Source organism: Leptonotus elevatus, chromosome 14 (assembly GCF_054856555.1).
Source record: "Leptonotus elevatus isolate MCC_2025b chromosome 14, RoL_Lele_1.0, whole genome shotgun sequence".
Classification (NCBI taxonomy): Eukaryota; Metazoa; Chordata; class Actinopteri; order Syngnathiformes; family Syngnathidae; genus Leptonotus; species Leptonotus elevatus.
This window is the reverse complement of record NC_141252.1, coordinates 11,120,340-11,139,668: the sequence shown is the minus strand read 5'-3', so window position 1 is coordinate 11,139,668 and position 19,329 is coordinate 11,120,340. Positions and strand designations below refer to the sequence as shown.

Below are 19,329 nucleotides of genomic sequence, written 5' to 3'. Positions count from 1 at the left end.
GTTAGCAGTGGCAAAGATTCCTGTTACTCTTGAGCCTTCTTCGCTCTAGAATTTTTCTTGACCTCATTTTGCGTCCACATTAAATAATCGCAAATTTCAGTTTAAACTCGACAATCATATTTTCAGCCCAGCCTCCATGGTGGCGTTGTTATGTTAGTTCATTTTGCCCGGCGACCCACAGGTCAACTTCCTCGCAGTCTGCTCAGGCTCAACTTGACCCGACCTTGGTAACCTCGACGACCTGAGCCCGACGCCCCCCCGCTGCCTCAATGCTCAGCTCGCTGCTGGAGTTCATAAATCACTCAGCAGCACAGCCAGCGCGTGTGATGAGAGCAGCTAATCAACGGCTTATTTGAACTGCAAGATTGTGTCGATTTACGAAGCTAGCTTGTACTGTATCGCTTCACTGCAAAATGCACACGCAGCACTTCGTAGATACATCAAACTTAAGGCCTGACATTTAAAGTACTTCGCAACTGTAATTTTGCTTCAATGGCACAGGTCAGAAAACCCCAAATTCACAACGCATTTTAATTGTTATTAGAAAAAGTCAGCTAACATCACAAAAGATCCAATATTTTCAACTCGAGCATTAATGTCATTTTTTGACAGTGAGTCTGCCATTGTCTTGAAGTGTAGACCTCATTTAATTGTTTTGAAAGACCCCCTCTCTACCCCCACCGCCGCCTTGCACAAACAAGCACACATAGTTTATTATTGGTCGCCCTTGTTTGGCATAATACCTCAGGTTCCACACACGCACCAGATGCCCCCTGACGCTTATTCAGATCAAGCGGGCACGTGATGGACTGCCCCGAGGCCCTGCCAGCCTCACGTCATTGTGTTCCCCCTCAGGCCAGGCGGCCAGCCTCCCTAATAAATCCTCTTTTGTCTTGGTGGCCAAGCGGCTGGTGTGGCACGCGCAGTGCAACTCGTCCCACTGGTGTGTGTGACCCAAAACAGGTGGATAGGATGGTTGGAGCGGGTGGGCGCAAGTATGGGTTTAGGAGAAGGGGGGGTGCGGGACAAGTGCATCTGTCCCCACACTCAACGACTCCCTGGGTCAGCCACAGCTCCATATGCTCGCCAGAGAAGCAGGCACGCATGCAAAGCCAAACTGAACTGGGGTGCAGGGCTTGATTAGGAGGTTATTGATTAGTCCACGCAGTGATTGGCTATGAGCATTGATTGGACTGGTTATTGAACTATTAAACGTTTGTTTTAGGAAACATACTTTTTGCTATAATAGCTCTGAAGGTGATAGAGCAGGTGTATTAAACAGTTTGGGTTTTTTTTACGGGCCACGTTATACGTATACACGTATACTGTACGTATATGTGTATATTATACGTGTACTTTTATACGTACAAAATATGTACCGTATATACATATTTTATATGTATATACGTATATACCTATCTTAGACGTATATTGTATGTACCGGTATATATTTATATTGTATGTATAGATGTACAATGTACATATATGTATGTTATACATATATATGTACAAAATACGTACTGTATATTACTCTGTATTTGATATATATATATATATATATATATATATATATATATATATATATATATATATAGTATGGACATTGTTCGTATATATGTATATTGTACATCAATGTAAAATAACCAGAGATGGAACGGTAGAAGCTAAAAGTCATGGTACGTACCTTGGGTAGTTCACAGTTTAGTTTCACTTTTGTGTAAATAGGAACAGATTTAATGGCATTTAAAATATAACAGTAACGACATAGATGTTTCAGTAAAGTGCAACATCAATCATTTGTCTTGTTTTTTTAATTTTTATTACGAACATTAACATATAGCAAAAGACAAAAACAACAACCTCCATACAATCAAAATGAAAAACACAACCATTGTACACAAAGTAATCAATATTACAAAAACCCACATATACAAAAACCATACAAAAATGTCAGCGCAACAACAAAATTGTAATTTATAAATGTCTCAATAAAGATTAAAAAAGATAAACGTCCAGGGTATCCATACTAGTCTTAATCCGCACCTACACATTTATTCATGTTGCTTTTGTGGATCCATACTGTACTTTCCATACATCTGATCGTACACTTAGCGCCTGCTCGATAGAGTCCAACATATGGGGCATATTTTTCTCCCACATGGCCCACTTAGGATAGGCCTCATGGCAGTGATAATAAGATACAGTAGTTGAAATTAGATCTGCCAATGTGACTGCAGGGTAATTGAATATACACGCACTAGTTCAGTAATTCACAACAATTGAGTTGCGGTCGGTGAGCCGCAGAAAGTATCCTATTCAACTTCATTGGTCTGAAAATTTGCATTTATTTACTACAAATAACGTATCTTTGTTCATCTATCTATGCCAGCAACATATAGTGACAGTTAGATAAATTCAATGTTTTTCCACTACCACTAGATGGCAGTACTATTAACCTGTCTATCCAGTCAGGAAATGTTTTGATTATTATTAAAAAAAATTTAAACCTTTTCTTTTTGGTCTTTAAATTTAGGTTTCTATTTTAACTGTCCCAGTTACTCAAATTGCACTTTGACAAATGTGTTGTAATTTCAACAAATGAGCAGTATTATAATTACAAATGGACCACGGCCACATCGGGGAATATTAAGATGAATCATAATATTGTCTTGGGAAATAATTGTGGAATAGAAAGTCATCGCTCTTCAAAAAAATGTGCGCTGATCATATTTGCATCCTAAAAATGTGAAGACTCATGCAGTACAATATAAACAAACCGTTAAAAGGTTAGAGCCATCCTCAAATGTGTCTCAGAATTTTAATGCTGGAATGCTGCTTGCGCATGGAAGGTGTCATTGCAGCGGTTGAAACATGTAAATGGCCATTGAGATGCATGCTTTCAAGTATTCTGACACTGCGAAGCACTTCACTGGCATACGCACTTCATTGAAATACAGTAGAACCTCTCAAGTTGAGCACAATTTGTTTAGGATTGCTGTTTTTATTGGAAGAGTTTCTCCCCAATAAGACAAATCAAAATAATTTCTACCCGGGCCAAACTGTTCCAGTCTGTAATCTTTATTAACTGTACAGACAATAACACTTTTGACATTCTTAACTATTCTATAGGTGCCAAAATAAATTAACCGCTGTCAAATGTAAAAAAACAAAACATCAAACTACAAGCTTAACTGAAACTGGACAAACGTGTTTGGACACTGCTGGAGTCTTACAATGCCAGTCCACTTGCTGCAACTTCCTTTTCTCTGCTCCATTAAAAACGTAATACTTTCACTGCACGGACACGCTGATGTCTTGCAAAAGTTTATAGCCCTCAAATGTGGGTTCTAAATTTCCAATTGCATTCAATTTAGGAGTCTCCATTATAATGAAATAAATTGGGGGCTCCTATTGGGCCTCTGATGGGTCAAACTGGCCATTTTGTCCCACAGAACTGGAAGATATTTGGTGTAAGAAGAGCAAACGCAGCATGTATGTTGTGTTGTTCGAAATGTAAATCAACATATTTTTAATTTTCCAATGGGGACACGTGTATTTGGTTTAATAGGAATTATCAGGCTCGCCCAAGCATCCTCCTTGAGGCCCTTAGCAAAACTGGATTTTGGGGCCTTCTTTTTTTGACAGTAATATTGAATATATTTATCATGCATTTTTTTTTCACCTTGAAAGATTATGAGTATAATGAAATAAATATGTCAAAACTAAACTGTAAGGGTGCACTTTTATTGATTTACACAATATTGCCATGAATCAGTGAAATTAACTAAAAGGGATACTGGCTATAGTCTAGGCTTAGGGGTGTTAAACATAGGGCCCGCGAGCCAGACCCTGCCCATCAGAGGGTAAATTCCGGCCCGTGTGGACAGAGCACAAACTGCAGTCTTGCCCCAAAATGAATTGTTGTTGCTAATTTAGTCCAGTGGAGGGCGCACTGACTACTTAAATGACATTCTGAAATGTTGCTGTTACTCAGAATTTGATGCAAAGATGTTGCAATTTCAGATTAAGCTACAATAAGATCATCAAAAAATGTAACATATTCAGAATGTATACTTGTAATTATTTGCACACACAAAAATCTGATTTATTTTTTATCTGTAATTTTTTAGGATTATTAGGCCTCGGACAAACTGGTCTGGCCCACTTAAAATCAAATTTGGGTGAAAGGGGGCCCTGAATTAAAAATGAGTTTGACACCACTTATAGACCTTAAAAACTGCAACAGCAAAAACTAAAATCACTTAGATTTATAAAAATTACTAAATGTCAAACAAATACTTGTATTGCTTAACAGAAGTATCTAAAACAATGTGACAAAATATAATTTAATATAAAGTTGAATAATTTGGTCTATTGAAAATATGCGGAATCTTAAAGAACAATTCAAATAAAGCCCAATCCAAAATGGTTAAATTTATAAATAAAAATATATCAATAAATGATACTACATGCGTGCTCTTTTGGGGCCCCTAGTGGTCCTGGGGTTCAAGCAGCTTCTTAGTTCGTTTACACCGCTACAAATGAGCATCATAACCAAATATTCAATCAACTTTTTTTGTATTGTATTGTGATTGTGAATCCGGTGAATGACTTCCACGAGTTCCACGGATGCGGCTGCGGCTGCGGGTCTTAATTCCATATAGGACGCGTCGCCATTCCATTGTGCCACTGCTCGCTCCTCTTTTGAGGCACGCTGCTCGCTGTGGGTGACGTACCGCGCAGCCTGCGGTGCGAACGGAGCCGAGTTGGCGGCGTTCACCGTCAACTCATTACATTTCCAAAGCTATTTGTGATCAAAGTGTGTTGGGGGGGGGGGGGGGGGGGCAATTAAGCGTGGAGTTTGATCATGGCGCGCATACGAAAACGTCAAATGTCAGCGGTTCCCGCCATTTTCGCGGAATGTTAAAGCATAGTAAAGAGTCACCAGCATGGGGCCTGTTCTTAAAAAAAACAAAAAACATGTTATCATTTGAAGTTGGAAGAAATTAAGTGCTACATGTTGATGATGTGGTTCACCTTGTTCAATTATTTATTGAGTGGGAGACATCGTGTCTGCAAATAGTCGAATAGGCTATAATTCATTATTGATATAGCATACAGGCTAATTAAAGCTAATTTGAGTTTATTAATAATAATAATTATTATTATTTCAGAGTTATAGACTGCCTATTTGCATTATATCCAAGAATAGCTCTTTCCGAAGGTTTTCTGACCCCATGCAGTTTGAAGTATTAAGTTTGCTCACGTTTGAGTCCAGAAAAACTTGATTGGCATCAGTCAGCAAAATTTCAAGAGGCTTGTTGGACTTTATAGCTCTAATGCAATTGAGTAAACTGTGGACTTAACTGTTACAAAATATTAATTGCCCTTATTATTTTTTAAAGCATATAATAGAATGCCTTTAAAATCTAATTGACTGAACAAATGATTTTTTTTTAAATCAGTTCAGAGCAATTATTAAATATCGAATTTGGTATTTCACTTCACCAATTTGTGCAGGAGATCGCCATTAATACAATGACGATATTTAATCCTGCACTTAAAAATATTCCCATTTATACATAAGAAGATATTTACTATAGTTTATATTGTGATCCAAATAGTATAAAATGTATACGCAACGTTTACATGCAAGCACTGATATTATTCCAAAACATATTTCATTTCGTGTACAGGTGAGCTTGAACAAACTATTTTGACTTGACCCATAAGCCTGTTTGTGTGCGTGTGTTTTTTTAACATATGCTGATATCAGATAATCTTCTTATGTGTTTGAGGACACCCCCCCCCCCCCCCCCCCCCCAACCCTGGTCTCTCTGAATAGCTTAACAAAATATGCCTCAGTAATGGAAGGTTGTAACCTCCTCCATCGCCTCCACAACTTCAATAGGCCATCAAGTGGCTAATGAACTGATAAGATTATGAAAGCGTATGGAGCCATTTTGGGGCATGATAGACAAAAGTACAATTTTAAAGTAGCACAAAGTCCATAAAATGAACTTGCAGGAGACGGGAGAAAAAGCAGTTGCACTTTTATTTTATTTTTGGGGGTTTGTGTATGTGTGTGTGTGTTATTGGTTGTGCGGCCCTTCTGTGCACGCTTGATCAGACCTGCGGCTAAAGCTGTGAGTATCATTATCACGTATCTGTGTAAATCTATGGATTTGTGTGAGCAGTCTAAAAAAATTAAAATAACATGCTTGTTGTGCTTTTTACGTTAAAGCTCTTTAGGTTTGTATTTTACAAAAAAAATATAAATCAGTTATTATGCAGGCCCTATAAAACCCATTTAATGCAATCTTTGACAAGATTATCCAATTCATTGATGATGTCACCAACTTGAATAATTGGAGAAAATGTCGACTAAGCCTGGATAAGCACTTTTAACGGGGATGCCGATGGATTATTTTCAATATATTTATTGTTTAGATTTTTTTTGTTTTTTTGTTGTTGCGCTTTTGACAATAATAAAGATGTGTACACAATTATTGCATTTCATCTTTTTAAATACACACATTTTATTTATTTATTTATTTTTAATCCTTTTCCGGCCATTGTTTGCAGCGGTCCTGTGGTGTCTTTCTGACCGAGGCAGCAGCACAACAAACGGGGGCCGAGCGAGCGGCCGAGGGGCGCTGCAGTCCGCAGCTCACTCCAATGCAGGGGGGTTTGTGGGGGGATTACTGCAGCGTCTGTTGGGCCCATATGCCGCTAAAGTCTTGATTAAAACTCTTTTGTATGTATATGACGCGTTGTGGAGGCCGTCTCAAATCGTCCTCCTCTGACTTGTGCACTTTGCAGGCTTCGCGGTTACAATAACAAGATTGGGGACGCTTTATTATTGAACTTTCAATGTGCGTGGACGAGGCTACTTTTTTTGGCTATTATTACGCAACCTAAATCCTCTTTTAACAGATGGAAGTGCGTTTAAAAAAAATAATCAAACTTTCACACGTCTGGAAGTGTTTGAGAACTTTTGTCGAGAATCACTTGTATTTTGTTTCGGAAAGTTGACGGGTTGTTCCCACAACGCAGACTCTTCTCATGAATATTCACGCATCGGTCAGCCGAGCTATTGTCTCCTCATTCAATTGTTTTATTGTTTATCGCCATAATGAAGCACGCATGTGACGAGTGAGCAAACCTGCACGCACACATTTACCCTTGAATGCAAATTCTGCACTGCTAGACCATCAGAAAAATATAATCCCACATCTTTTTTTTATTTTTATTATTATTATTTTGGAATTAAACGACGCGCAGGCGCACTAACGAGCACCCAGGAGTGGAATCAAAGTGGCTCTTGTCTTTTTTTAACGCTTCGATTATTTCAAGCAAGCTTTTAATTAGTGCGCTCCTCCAGCGGAGGCTGCAATGAAAGAGAGATTATTGGCAATGTCAAGGATACTAATTGAATGTTGGACTTCTAACAATTAGCCCGCTTCACAGCCATGTTGGACTCATTACACATCCCGTAATAGTCTATGACTTTGTTGGTGAGTTTGAAGTAGCAGGTGAAAAACACAAGCAAAATTCTTCGGACAACATCTTGACTCCTCATTCAAGAATAGAAATCGAGTTTAAAGTTTTCAGAACCCTTTTTTTTTTTTTTTTTTACCCCCATAAAAGAAATCCACTTCCATTGTGTTATTTCAACACGCTAGCGGACCACACGTTTGGCCTTTGAATGGGAGCCGCTGTTGCTAGGTGAAAATATTGGGATTAACATCTTTTGTGGGATTAAACTGGTGGACCTTTGTGAGGATTTTTTCGAATTGGGGATCCGGAAGTGGGGGGAAATAAAAGAGTTCATATGTTCGCCATCATATTTTAAATACCTTATTAATAAACCCGTTAAATTATAGGTTTCAATGAGGTCAAAATAAATAGGCCTTTAGTGAGCGATGTGATTTTTCTCTTCCAATTAAATATTTGACATTAGTTAATTTATATGAAATTAAATGCCATACAAGTATCACACACACACAAGCAAAAATTGTCTAGTGGAAAGCTCATGGGACTTTTTTTTTTATGTGTTCCTTGGAGCCGGTACCGGACCTGCGATCATATTGAGATCCAGTATAGAGGAGCCGGATTTTTTTGTTTTGTGATTTTTATTTTTGTGATTTTTTTTTGTGTGTGTGTATGCGTGTGAGTGTGTGTCTAACCCTTCATATTATTACTACCACTTGCAAAGTCTCATTTAATCATTAGCGTCTGCTCTCCCCCTCCAGAAAAGAAAACAGGTTGGAAGAGAGTGTGATGCGAGGACGGGCTGACAAATTGCATACAATACAACAGATCACAGTTTCGAAGGCTAGCACAGATAAAAAAAAACCAACAAAAAAAACCACATGTACCATTTATATAAGACACACACTGATTGTCTCTTAGAAACTACATATTGATTCTTTATAAACACTTTTTTTCTTAAATAAAGTAGTGCATCCATGTCCGCAGAGCGTTGCGGAACAAAGAAGCTTCATTAAAGGAGGTTCTAGTCCAGGGTTCTCGTTCCGTGGCCTTGTCCTCAACAGGTGCACTGCTAGACATGGATGGGGGGCTACAGGTGAGTGGAAGAAGTAAAGAAAATCTCTTTGCCAGTGCTAAAATAAATTAAACCTCTCCTCTAAGAGAGTGTTTTGAGGCGGCCCTTCCCCCCCTCCCTGCAGTTTTATCGAGGGCCCCGTGCGCAGTGTCCGCAGCGGTGTGAGCAGTTCACAGGACCTGGAATTTCCACGAGGAGGTCTGATCCTTATAATCCAAGCAATCGGCATTGAAATTCAGCTTCCACGAGGCCGCTTGGTCCTTATAATCCAGGCAGTCCGCCGTGGAGTTGAAGCCGAGGCCGGACGTGCCGTAGCCCTGTGTGGAGAGCGACGCCGGGGACTGGTTGAGGTGGCCCGCCACCGCGTTCGTGCCCATCGGACTCAGGGTCGAACCCGGGCCGGACAGCTGGTGGTGCATGGGGGTGAGGTAAGAGCCGCAGTCCATGCCGCCGAAGTAGGACGTGGAGCCGGCGTAGCCTTGGCCGTAGCCCGACGCCTGCGTGTAGGTCATGGGGTACGACCTCTGCATGCACGACGACGAGGTAGACAGCGGGTCCGAGAGCGGGGAGATGGACGCCGGGCTCCAGATGGACACGGGCGCCGTGCTGCTGGAGGTGGCGGGAACGGTGGTGGTGCTGGTGGGGGGAGTGAACTGGCCGCTGGCGCCGCTCTCCGAGCTCACTTCTCGGCTGGGGGAGCTTTTCTTCTTGGCCGGCCGCGCCTTGTTCGGACCCCCGTTCTGCTGCTGCTGTTGCTGCTGGCGACACTTGGCCCGCCGGTTCTTGAACCAAACCTGCAACGAGGGGATGCAATTTAATTTGCAAACGTGCACCACAAGAGCGTTTAATAAAAGTTATTTTTCTCCCTTGGGAACGGCGACATTTTCTCAACCTATGCTGTATTTTGTCGACTAAAACGTTTCATTTCTTATGCGCGCGTTAAAAAATTTTTTTTTACACCTTTACCAACCAAAATAAACGTTTCCATTATATAAGTTTCAGTAATAGTTTGAAAGAAGAAAACTTGGATGTCACGCGATGTTTCTTCTTCTTCTTCTTTTTTTTTTTTAAAGAGCAATAACATAACAATAATAATGACAATAACAAATACACACTTCAAAGGTTTGGAATCACGGCTCACTCATTTTTGAATTTTTTTTTTTTATAAATAAATGTGTTATTTTTCAATGCATTGAATATGCAAAATATTAGCAGGGATTTTTTTTTTAATCATCATCTGTGCAACAGCACATCTTTATTTGAGTTCTATATATAAAAAAGAAAAAGTGCTAGAATCACTCCTTTAAAAAAAAAAAGTAGGCCTATACCAAACGAAAATTATGGTAAAGTCACCTTAAATCTGATTTGCTTTTGTTTTTTTTAATGTTCTCTTGTTGGTCAAAATCAAAACATAATTATGCCACTATAATTCCATCTAGGCCAAACACAATCAGACTGCTAAACGAGCACCACATCTGCCAATTACATTTTAATTCGATTATCGTCACAATTCATTTTCATTTAATTACATTGCTAAAAAAAAATAGTTTGTCAAAATTGAGCTAGCATGGAGGACAGAGCTCCTAATGTACTGCAGGCTTTATTATACTTGCAAACATGAACAGTTCAACTAAAATAAAAAACATCGAGCCAACTACAAAATGATGTGGCGACAAATCTTCAATGTGAGAATGAGCAAAGAAGCACAGCAAGCATTCATCATCCTTCATTTGAAGTCCTCCTATTTTCATTTAATCAACTCTTATTTTGTTTCTTTATAACTGTCACTCGACAGATCATATTTTGAATGAAATACCAATTTCTTTCTTTTTCGATGCTCCCCCCCACCCCCCATTTGCTTCGTTCACTCTAAATGTTTTCTTACCGGATGTTCCCATAAATCAAAATCTTAGCGACTCACCTGTACACGAGATTCAGGTAGATTGATTTTGAGAGCCACTTCTTCGCGCATGAATATGTCGGGATACCTCGTCTTGGCGAATAACGCCTCCAAGATGTCGAGCTGCGCTCGCGTAAAAGTAGTCCTCTCTCTTCTCTGCTTCCTTGGCGTCGCTGCAACAGCACGAGAAAAAATACACAGCGTGAAACAATATGCAAACACTTTAAAGACATGTTCAAGTAAAGTATACGACGAGGTAAAAGTGAGGAACTGGAATTTGCAATGTTTTGGTTTGGCGCGGGAATCCGGGGATTAATTAGGCTACATTTGTGGTTACGTGTTTATGACTAAAATCATGACACAAACAAATGTAATTCGGATTTTTAACTTCAGAAAATCTGTGACATTTGTCTTGGCTTTATTTAAATGTTTAAAAAAAACATCACAACGGAAGACTTGGACACTTGTCGCTCACCTGGATAGCCCACGGACGGATGCAAGAGGTCCATTCCGGAAGTGGTTAAGCTGAGGCCATTGACTGTGTAAGGTGGTTGCTTTAGATACGACATCATGCTAATGTTGGTCTGGTGGCTCAAGTTGGAGAAAATGTTGACAATGGATGAAGCGCCTGATGTGCGCCTGCTGTCCTCACACGGTCGTCACTGTCGACACCTGACCACAAAGAAAACGGGAGCGAATACATTTAACGTTTGGGAAAATGAACACACACGCTGCACCAAGTTTGCAATTTATTTGGGGCAATACACAAAAATAAAAGCACAACAAGCGATTTTCAACATTTTAAATTGTTTATAAATGTATGTTGAATTTAAGCAGAATACAATATTTCATAATTGTGTCATAATCTGTGTGCATTTTTTTTAAATAGCTAGACCTTATAATCACTTATATAATAAAAACATAATAACAATGTAAAAGTTAATGAATGTCCCTCGTCCGTTAGTGATTGTATAGCCTATTTCGTCGTGTCCTTATTTCTAACGGTTTTAACCACCTCGTCCCAATCTGTCACCCTGAAACCCGTGGACCAGTTGCACATTCCCGCTCAATAATCATCATCCTCATCATCATCATCACCCCTGGCCGAGTTTAATTATCACAGCCCTTCTTCTTTTTATTAATGTATTGATTAATCAACGAGCTAATCCAAGTGGCAAGTGAGTTCAGATGATTGCAGTCCAATTTCCTGATAAATATGCGAACGCGTCTCGGATGAATGTTTTTTGTAGGCCTGCGTTTGAATTTTAAAATCACGCGGAGCCTCTTTATCGTTTCTTTTGGTGATCTGGCATATACAGGCAAACAAAATTGAAAATATAGAAAATACGTTTCTTGCTCCTAAATTCTTCATGCTAATAGTTTATTAAGGTTAAAACGTCAACTCAATTAATTAATGCAATACGGGACGCCTAAAATTGATCATTTTTGCTCAAATTTGCAGACATTTTTTATTTACATTTTTAAAAGAAGTATTTTTTGGGAAAAATTAATGAATATGTATCCCCTGAAAAGTTGTTTTTTTCTTCTCTTAGCCTACTTGCCTAGCCTACCCTATATGAACCAAAATCGTTAACAAAACAGCGTAATTTCTTTTGTTCGTCCATTTGATTTTTTTTTCGATTTTATACGCACTACATTCTTTTTTTTTGGTTTTAAATTTGTTTTCTGTCTGTGTGGCCAATGTATTTCTCTTGCAGGCGCATCGAAGCTCTGCTTCAAATTTCCACGAGCTAAAACGAACCCTTTAGTGAGTGAGGGGGGAAAAAAGTGAACCCACCTTGCTCCTGGGAGTGCAAACGTTCTTGTGCGTCCTCCTGAACGACTGATAAAAGTCAACTGAGAGCAACGACGTCCTGTTCAATATCGAAAAAGATGCCACAAGGAGAAAACACAGCAAAAAAAAAAGAAGAAGCAGTATCCGCAGCGTCAGAAAAGCAAAGTTCAACGTGGAGCGCCTGCGTTGCGTTTTGAAGCGGTGCTGCAGCAGCGAAATAATGATGACGATGATGAGGATGATGATGATGATGGAGGAGGAGGAGGAAGAGGAGGAGGAGGCAGCATAGGATTTGTTGGTGTGTTGGGAGTGAAGTGCTTGGAGTTGGAATTTGTACAAAGAGGCAGCCAATAGGAGCTCAGCTCCCACACACACTGGTGCTGGTGGTTGCGGGGGGAGGAGGGGGGAGGGGAATATTCCCCCCTCCCCACCTCAGATACTTTTTGGAACCACTGCCCTCATCCAATGGCCCCGCGAGACTCTTCCACGTAGGTTGTAACGAGTGGAGTTTAAAAGTACAATTTATGTGGAAGTATCCTGTTTGAAAATGATGAAAAGTTGAGTTACTATCACTTCATTTTTCATTCCTTAAATGTCATTTTGCGAGCGTAAGTTGGTGAATTTTAAAACATTGCAAAAATAATAAATGAAGACAATCAACGTCCTTCATATGGAGAGAAAGAGTTTACAAAAATGTCGACAGACGCCGTTACCTGCGACGTGTCGCATGCAGGCAATAAAAAAGAAGAAAGAAGAGGATTTAGAGACCTGTTTCTTAAAAAAAAGAAAAAGAAAAAGTGTCCTCTCATCCGCAGAGCAGCGAGTGTGTCACTAGACTGCAGGCCTGCGCCAGAGAAACGCAAAAAAAACGCAAGCTCCGGGAAGAAGAGGAGGAGGATGAAGATGTTCCAATGGCAAAGACGAGATGCAAGGTAAAATACTTTACCGTCATTTTCTTCAGTTGAAAGCGAAACAAATACACGCAACATATTGGTATATTGATTATTGACAATTTGGAGGCTTTTGTAGCTCTCGGCGTGCCAGCAAGGCCTGCACCAAATTGTCATCATCCAATCGCTCTCCTCGCACACTTACACGCTTTTTGTTGGACCCCCCCAACGTTGGATTTCTTTCACTCGGCAGCGTTCACCTGAGCAGAGGGATTGCTCTCTTTTTCTTTTTCATGTGGGGACGCAGCGGCAGCAGGTAGTTAAATATTTATTCGGCGCATTGCATTATATTATTATTATTATTTAAAAACAACAACATTATAATGCATATAGGCCTATTCTTATATTGACATATGACCATGTTTTATCATCAATATAATTGATTTGTCTTTTATGCACCATGCACGACCATTATTATTCAAAATATTTTACAAAGGTTTTTTAATTACTTAAAGGTACGTCACTTATTTATTTATTTATTTATTTATTTATTTATTACCACACATGAGAAATATCGTGTTCATATTTTCGTTATTTAAATAAATCAACATAGGTTATATATTTACATTTGATTTTTGCACATTTCAGCCTCTCTTCCTCTTCGACATTTATTTTTCCATCCACAGTTTGATTGACTAAATATCTGCTGCAATAACTGCGTGTCAAATGAGCAAACGAGCACGTCTGCGCCAGTTGATCTCGCCGTGGAAGTATATAGCTCAATAATTGATGGGCTGCTAAAAGCGGGGCCGTCCGCGGGGAGTGTGCGTGTTAAAAGGACGTTTAAAGGCACAAGGAGTTAAGCGCCCCTGGCGGGCTGCATGCGCTCCCACCGCCTTTTTTTTTTTTATCTCCGCCTCTGCTGCACTCCACCTTAGGCTGTGCATGAAAGCAGGGCCTCCTCCAACCTGTGATTCCGACTTTGTCTCACTCACTGCACCTACTTTGATAGCCGTGAGGGGCGAGGAAGGGGCTCAGGGGTGGCGGTTGGAAAGATTTGGGCCAATTAATAAGTCGTCGTTCGCACTGCCTCAGCACATTATGTACAAAAAAAAAGAAAAAAAAAGACGTGATAGAATAAACATATGTATCATAAATAATTGAGGAGAGCAAATAGAAGACAAGCTGGTTGAGAATTTAAATCCTGGCACACCACACACACTCACTCACACACATGCATATTTACCACTTATAGCCCACATCTTGCTTCTTGTTTCATATCTGCATGGATGAAGAGGAAGAATGTGTTGGAGGAATTTATTCTGAGGAGGAAGAAACTAAACCCTACAGTTTCATTTTCTTCTTTTCCCTTTTTTAAACAATGTAGTTCATTTTTTGCACTTTTTTTTTTAAGCAATTATGCAACATTTTTTTCTTGTTGGCCTTTCAAAATTAGAACAGCGGGAATAGTATAGAACATTTTGGCTGCAGATTTATTATTATTATAATTTGTTTTAAACATGTGCAGCTAAGTGAAACCTTTATTATACACAGTGGATCAGCAGCGGTGTGAGTGTGTGTGTGTGTGCTTGGAAGAAGGGGATTTGAGGCAAATGAGAATCATCACAAGCTGTATTTTAATTAGCCAGTGAGACTCAATAGAGACCACAATATATGCCACCTTTGCAATGAAGGTGCACTAAATGTATCCAAAATGGAGGAGCAGTCCGCACATACACAGCACATTCGACAGCGTTAATTCAAATCACACAGTATAACATGTAACATTTCAAAAAATGTCTATATTGATCCACATTAAATATAGATAAAACAACACTTTTGAAAGTGTTTTTTTTTTTTTTTAACTCTGAGATGGAGTTAAACCAACTCTGATGGTAGTTGAAATGTAACGCTATAGTAAACACTGGTCAGTGTTGATATTGCACTACTCTTGTGTGTAGTGTTAAAATATTACACCATCCAGTGTTGTACTTTTTAACACTCAAAATTAGTTGCTTTCATTAACACTAAAAAAATTAATATTAACTAATCAATTAAACTGCCATTTTTTCCCCACACACTGTACAACATTACTGCATAAAAAAAAGAAAAAAAAAGAGCATATTTGAAGTTAAAGTGAAAAATATATTTATTAATTCCCGCACTAATAACAATGCATTGATTTCATGGACCCAAATTCCTTCTGTTTGTCCTTCTGTGGATTCGAAAAAATGGCTGGTTTATCTATCTCAAACTAGAGAAGAGCAGGTGCAAAGGCGGAGCTTAACTACATCTATGCTGAGTTAATTTAACACTAGGTGATAACGCTTACCCGAGACATCATTTAATTCTAAAATGCTAAAAGTTACACCTCAGGAGCTCAAATCAACTCGCAAAAATGTAACCCTGAAATTTTAACACTCCAACTTTTGCTGTGCACTGTTCTTAATGATAAAGGAAGGTCTTCGAAACAAAATCAACCAGGTCAAATCAAACTTCATTCGGGCTCTGCTATTCCCACATTCACACGACATTCCGAAAGAAAGGCCAAAAGATGTCAAGCAATACAAGCAGTTTGTTCACATGTAGATTCTAAGTGCTGCAATTTTGCCAGCACAATCATAAAACCTTCCATTTTCCATGCAGATCAAATGTGGCCCCACAAGGCCATGACTGCATGTGTGCGTTTGCCAAGTTGACGCCTTTTAATTAGAGCTGTAATTGTTGTTGTGTTGCGTTGTGTTTACGCAGGAGTTCCCGACAAACAAACGGATGCAATTAAATTCACTGTCATCACTCAACATCACTGAGGAGGCAAGGGAGGAGGAGGAAGGGGGGGGGGGGTGGACGGCACATCGGGCCAAGTCAAGGTTGCCTGAAGGAGAAGCAAAGACACTCAAGTGAACTCAAAGTTGACAGTTTTGTTCATTGCATGAAGTGAGCTGTGTTTTGATACGTGCTTACTCCAATATGTCATTATGTTTTGAAATATGGATGAAATTGTGTTTTATTTGGATAAATTATTGACAAAGACAAACTTATTGAATGTCACATAAGTTACACTCTAAAAACAGTTGGGTCAAAAATAACCCAACTATGGGTCAAGAAGGGACCGATCCGCTACCCAAGTTTGAGTCAATAAATGGGTCTTTCAGCATAAAACAATTCATAAATGTTGGTCAGATCCTTTAATTGGGTCAAAAAAATAGGGTCATTTTGTATAAAACAACCCAAAAAGTTGGGTTATATTGACCCATAAAGTGGATCGGTCCAATTTTGATCTATAATTGGGTTACTTTTGACCCAACTATTTTTAGAGTGTACTACTTAAATAGCGCTTATTATTGTTACGATCACAATGTTGAACAATTTATGCTTAATCCTTATTATGTACAGAACTTTGCCACAACTGTTGTTGTTTTTCAATGCCCTATAAACAAACAAATAAATAAATAAATGAAATCTAATTAGCCTATAAAAAATATAAAGTCTACTTGAGTTGTGTTTTGTATAACAACACTGAATATTCAATTTTCATATAATTTGATCAATAACGCCATGCCACACAAAATTTCCTTTAATTTAATTAATTAATTTTACTAATATGAGTATATGAATTTTGGGCAGTTGTTATCATTTAAACAGTGATGAAGTAGAAATTTTCATATACATTTTAATGCCAAAATGTCTTTACTGTTATGTGTCTTGATTTTCTGACGATGCTAATTACATTTGTGACAACATGGGATTATTTTTTCGTATTGCTTCATATGCCCTTTCCATAAAAACTAACACAAATGTAAAGTGTCATCAGAGTTCCTTTTCTTTCAGTTTTATTTATTTATTTATTTGTAACAAATTTCACCTCAGCTGTATTCACTGTAGAGAGCTTCATGATGTTGTAGCAATACACCAGAGGGATTTTCCCACTTTTGTTAACAAGAGTATGAAAACCTAGATTTTTTTATTGTAACATTTGAACAGATATAAAATTTGTGATTAATCGTGAGTTAACTAGTGAAGTCATGCGATTAATTACAATAAACATTTTTAATTCCCGATCGCCCCTAACTATTAATAATCGGTGTTTTCTTTTATGAATTTATGGCAGTGAATGAGTTAATATTAAATATGACTAATATAATATATATATATATATATTTTACAAGTGTCGTTCCTGTTAATGATCAAATTATATGACAATGATCCATTTATGCTGTTGGTGTTTCAGGTGTGCAGTGTGGAAGAGATTAAAGTGAGTGATTGAGAAGAGAGTAGTGATTGAGCTTTGCTAATATAACGATATATTTTTTCACAGAGTAGGAAGTGAATTGATATATCATCTTTCTTTATATGTTACTATACCGTTAATGTGCAAATATGATGTTTTTAATGTTTATCCTGAAACATTGATACTATTTGCTAGCATGTCAAAAGTGCTTGCATTATGTGTAGCATTAAGCTAGCTAGCTAAAATGGAGTATGGGCTCCATGTGTTTGCTTAAAAGTAGAATGTCGTTATCTTTATAGTTTGTTTAGTTTAACAGTAAACATCAACTGGAGTATCAATAAGCTATAAGCAAGTGTGGACTCTTTTTGAAGAACAATTAGCTAGCTATAAAAATGCCCACAGCACGTACTCAGAAGACAGACTAGTAGTACATATATGACAAGTGTCGTCGAATCGGAGAGTGTTTATGAGTTTGAGTTGAGAGGACTGGTGTCGGTGCATCCGTAGTGTTCATGTGCGACGCCGTGAGTGGAAATGTGTTTGCAAAGAGAGGCTTGCATTGCTCCTCGCCTCTGTAGGCGGCCTGCGTGCACGTGGAGGTGTGTGCACGGCGTGCTAAAAGCTGCCCTGCAGACCGGACCTGTGGAGTCTTCAAAGGAAGACGGAGTCAAAGTGGGGGGATTTGTTCAGGCTTATTTGGCAACCTGGGATTTGAATTGGATTCTGGGAGGCATTCATAACACATTTGAAGACGTTACATTGTGAGATTTCATGTTTAATCCCCATAATAATGTATTTTGGGGAGAATGGTCACAGCACTTGCGCTAGTGTGACTATTCATGATTCATCAAATGATTTTTTTTTTTTTGGAGTGTTGGGGGGCTGTGAGGTGAGAATCTGCCGTGTTGGAGAGCTCCTGAACAGGAGACTCTTCCCACTTTGACCTTCCTTTCCACTGTGTTTTGTTTATCTGACCTGAATATGTGATAGGGTCAGTGTGTGGGCCCCCACTGGGAATCTCTTTGACCCCCCCCCCCCCCCCGCCCCCCCACTTACAACCCACAGTGGATTAGACCTCCCTGGATGGCCTGTTAGTGTACGTACATACATGCACAGTTTACTCACCTCTATAGTTCAATATAAGTGAACCATTATTTGGTATTCTCCTTTATACATTTTTTCAAAATAAAATATTTTTTCTTCTCTGAAACTGTCCATTCAAATCCCAGTTTGTGAAGTGGAGCCAAGGATGCATAATGTTATGTTTTTTCTAAGTTCCTCATAGAGAGCATACATACAAAGGTGTCACTTCAATATAATCAGGAAATTTATAATAAAAAAAAAATAATATATATATATATATATATATATATATATAATGTATATTATTATTGATATTATAACTGCTTAATTATTATATAAATCGTTCAGATCTTGAATGCCAAATTGTGAGCGTAATTTAGATCTACAGTAGTTTTTTTTAGTTAGGCACAACTTACCTAGTTTATGAGAAAACTCCTTTTGCTTGTTCTTGCGAGTAATCATGAGAACTACTGTAGAAAATGTAAAACCTGCCAAATTGTACTAAATCAAATGTTTTTGTAGCGGTTTATTGATGATTTGCAGATAGCTTTTAATGTCATTTATAACCTTCAGAGAACATTTACAGACCTGTTAGACTCAAATTGTGAAAATTACAAATCGAGCTGGATTGGAAATTCTGCACCTTACAAAAGACTTTTTGGTACTGACAGTGTGAGAGAAGTAAGTAACCTTAAACCATAGTCAATCAGTGGTTTGTTGACTCCAGCGCTTTTACATCAGTTGAACTTGTGCCTGAAACCGTGTGCGTGTGTGTTTGTTGTGTTTCCCTGCCCAAAGCCCACTTTGCTTTGAATGACACTTTGGCGACGCCCCCACCCTAACCCACTTGGACATCTCAAG

At 38.8% G+C, this 19,329-nt stretch overlaps 1 protein-coding gene and 1 long non-coding RNA gene across 2 annotated transcripts; one reads left to right on the top strand and one right to left on the bottom strand.

Annotated features, from left to right (window-relative positions):
* Positions 1–7,931: 7,931 nt before the first annotated feature.
* On the bottom strand, positions 7,932–12,552 carry otx2b (orthodenticle homeobox 2b). The gene is made up of 4 exons (XM_086094994.1): positions 12,268–12,552; positions 10,945–11,141; positions 10,491–10,642; positions 7,932–9,363 (listed from the first exon to the last, which is right to left on the bottom strand). The coding sequence occupies exons 2-4, from the start codon at positions 11,039–11,041 to the stop codon at positions 8,740–8,742; spliced, it is 873 nt and encodes a 290-aa protein (XP_085951120.1). The 5' UTR covers positions 11,042–11,141; positions 12,268–12,552; the 3' UTR covers positions 7,932–8,739.
* Positions 8,716–16,744, top strand: LOC147162959 (uncharacterized). The gene is made up of 3 exons (XR_015097100.1): positions 8,716–8,997; positions 13,080–13,196; positions 15,906–16,744. It is a non-coding gene; the product is annotated as an uncharacterized LOC147162959 (long non-coding RNA).
* Positions 16,745–19,329: the final 2,585 nt, after the last annotated feature.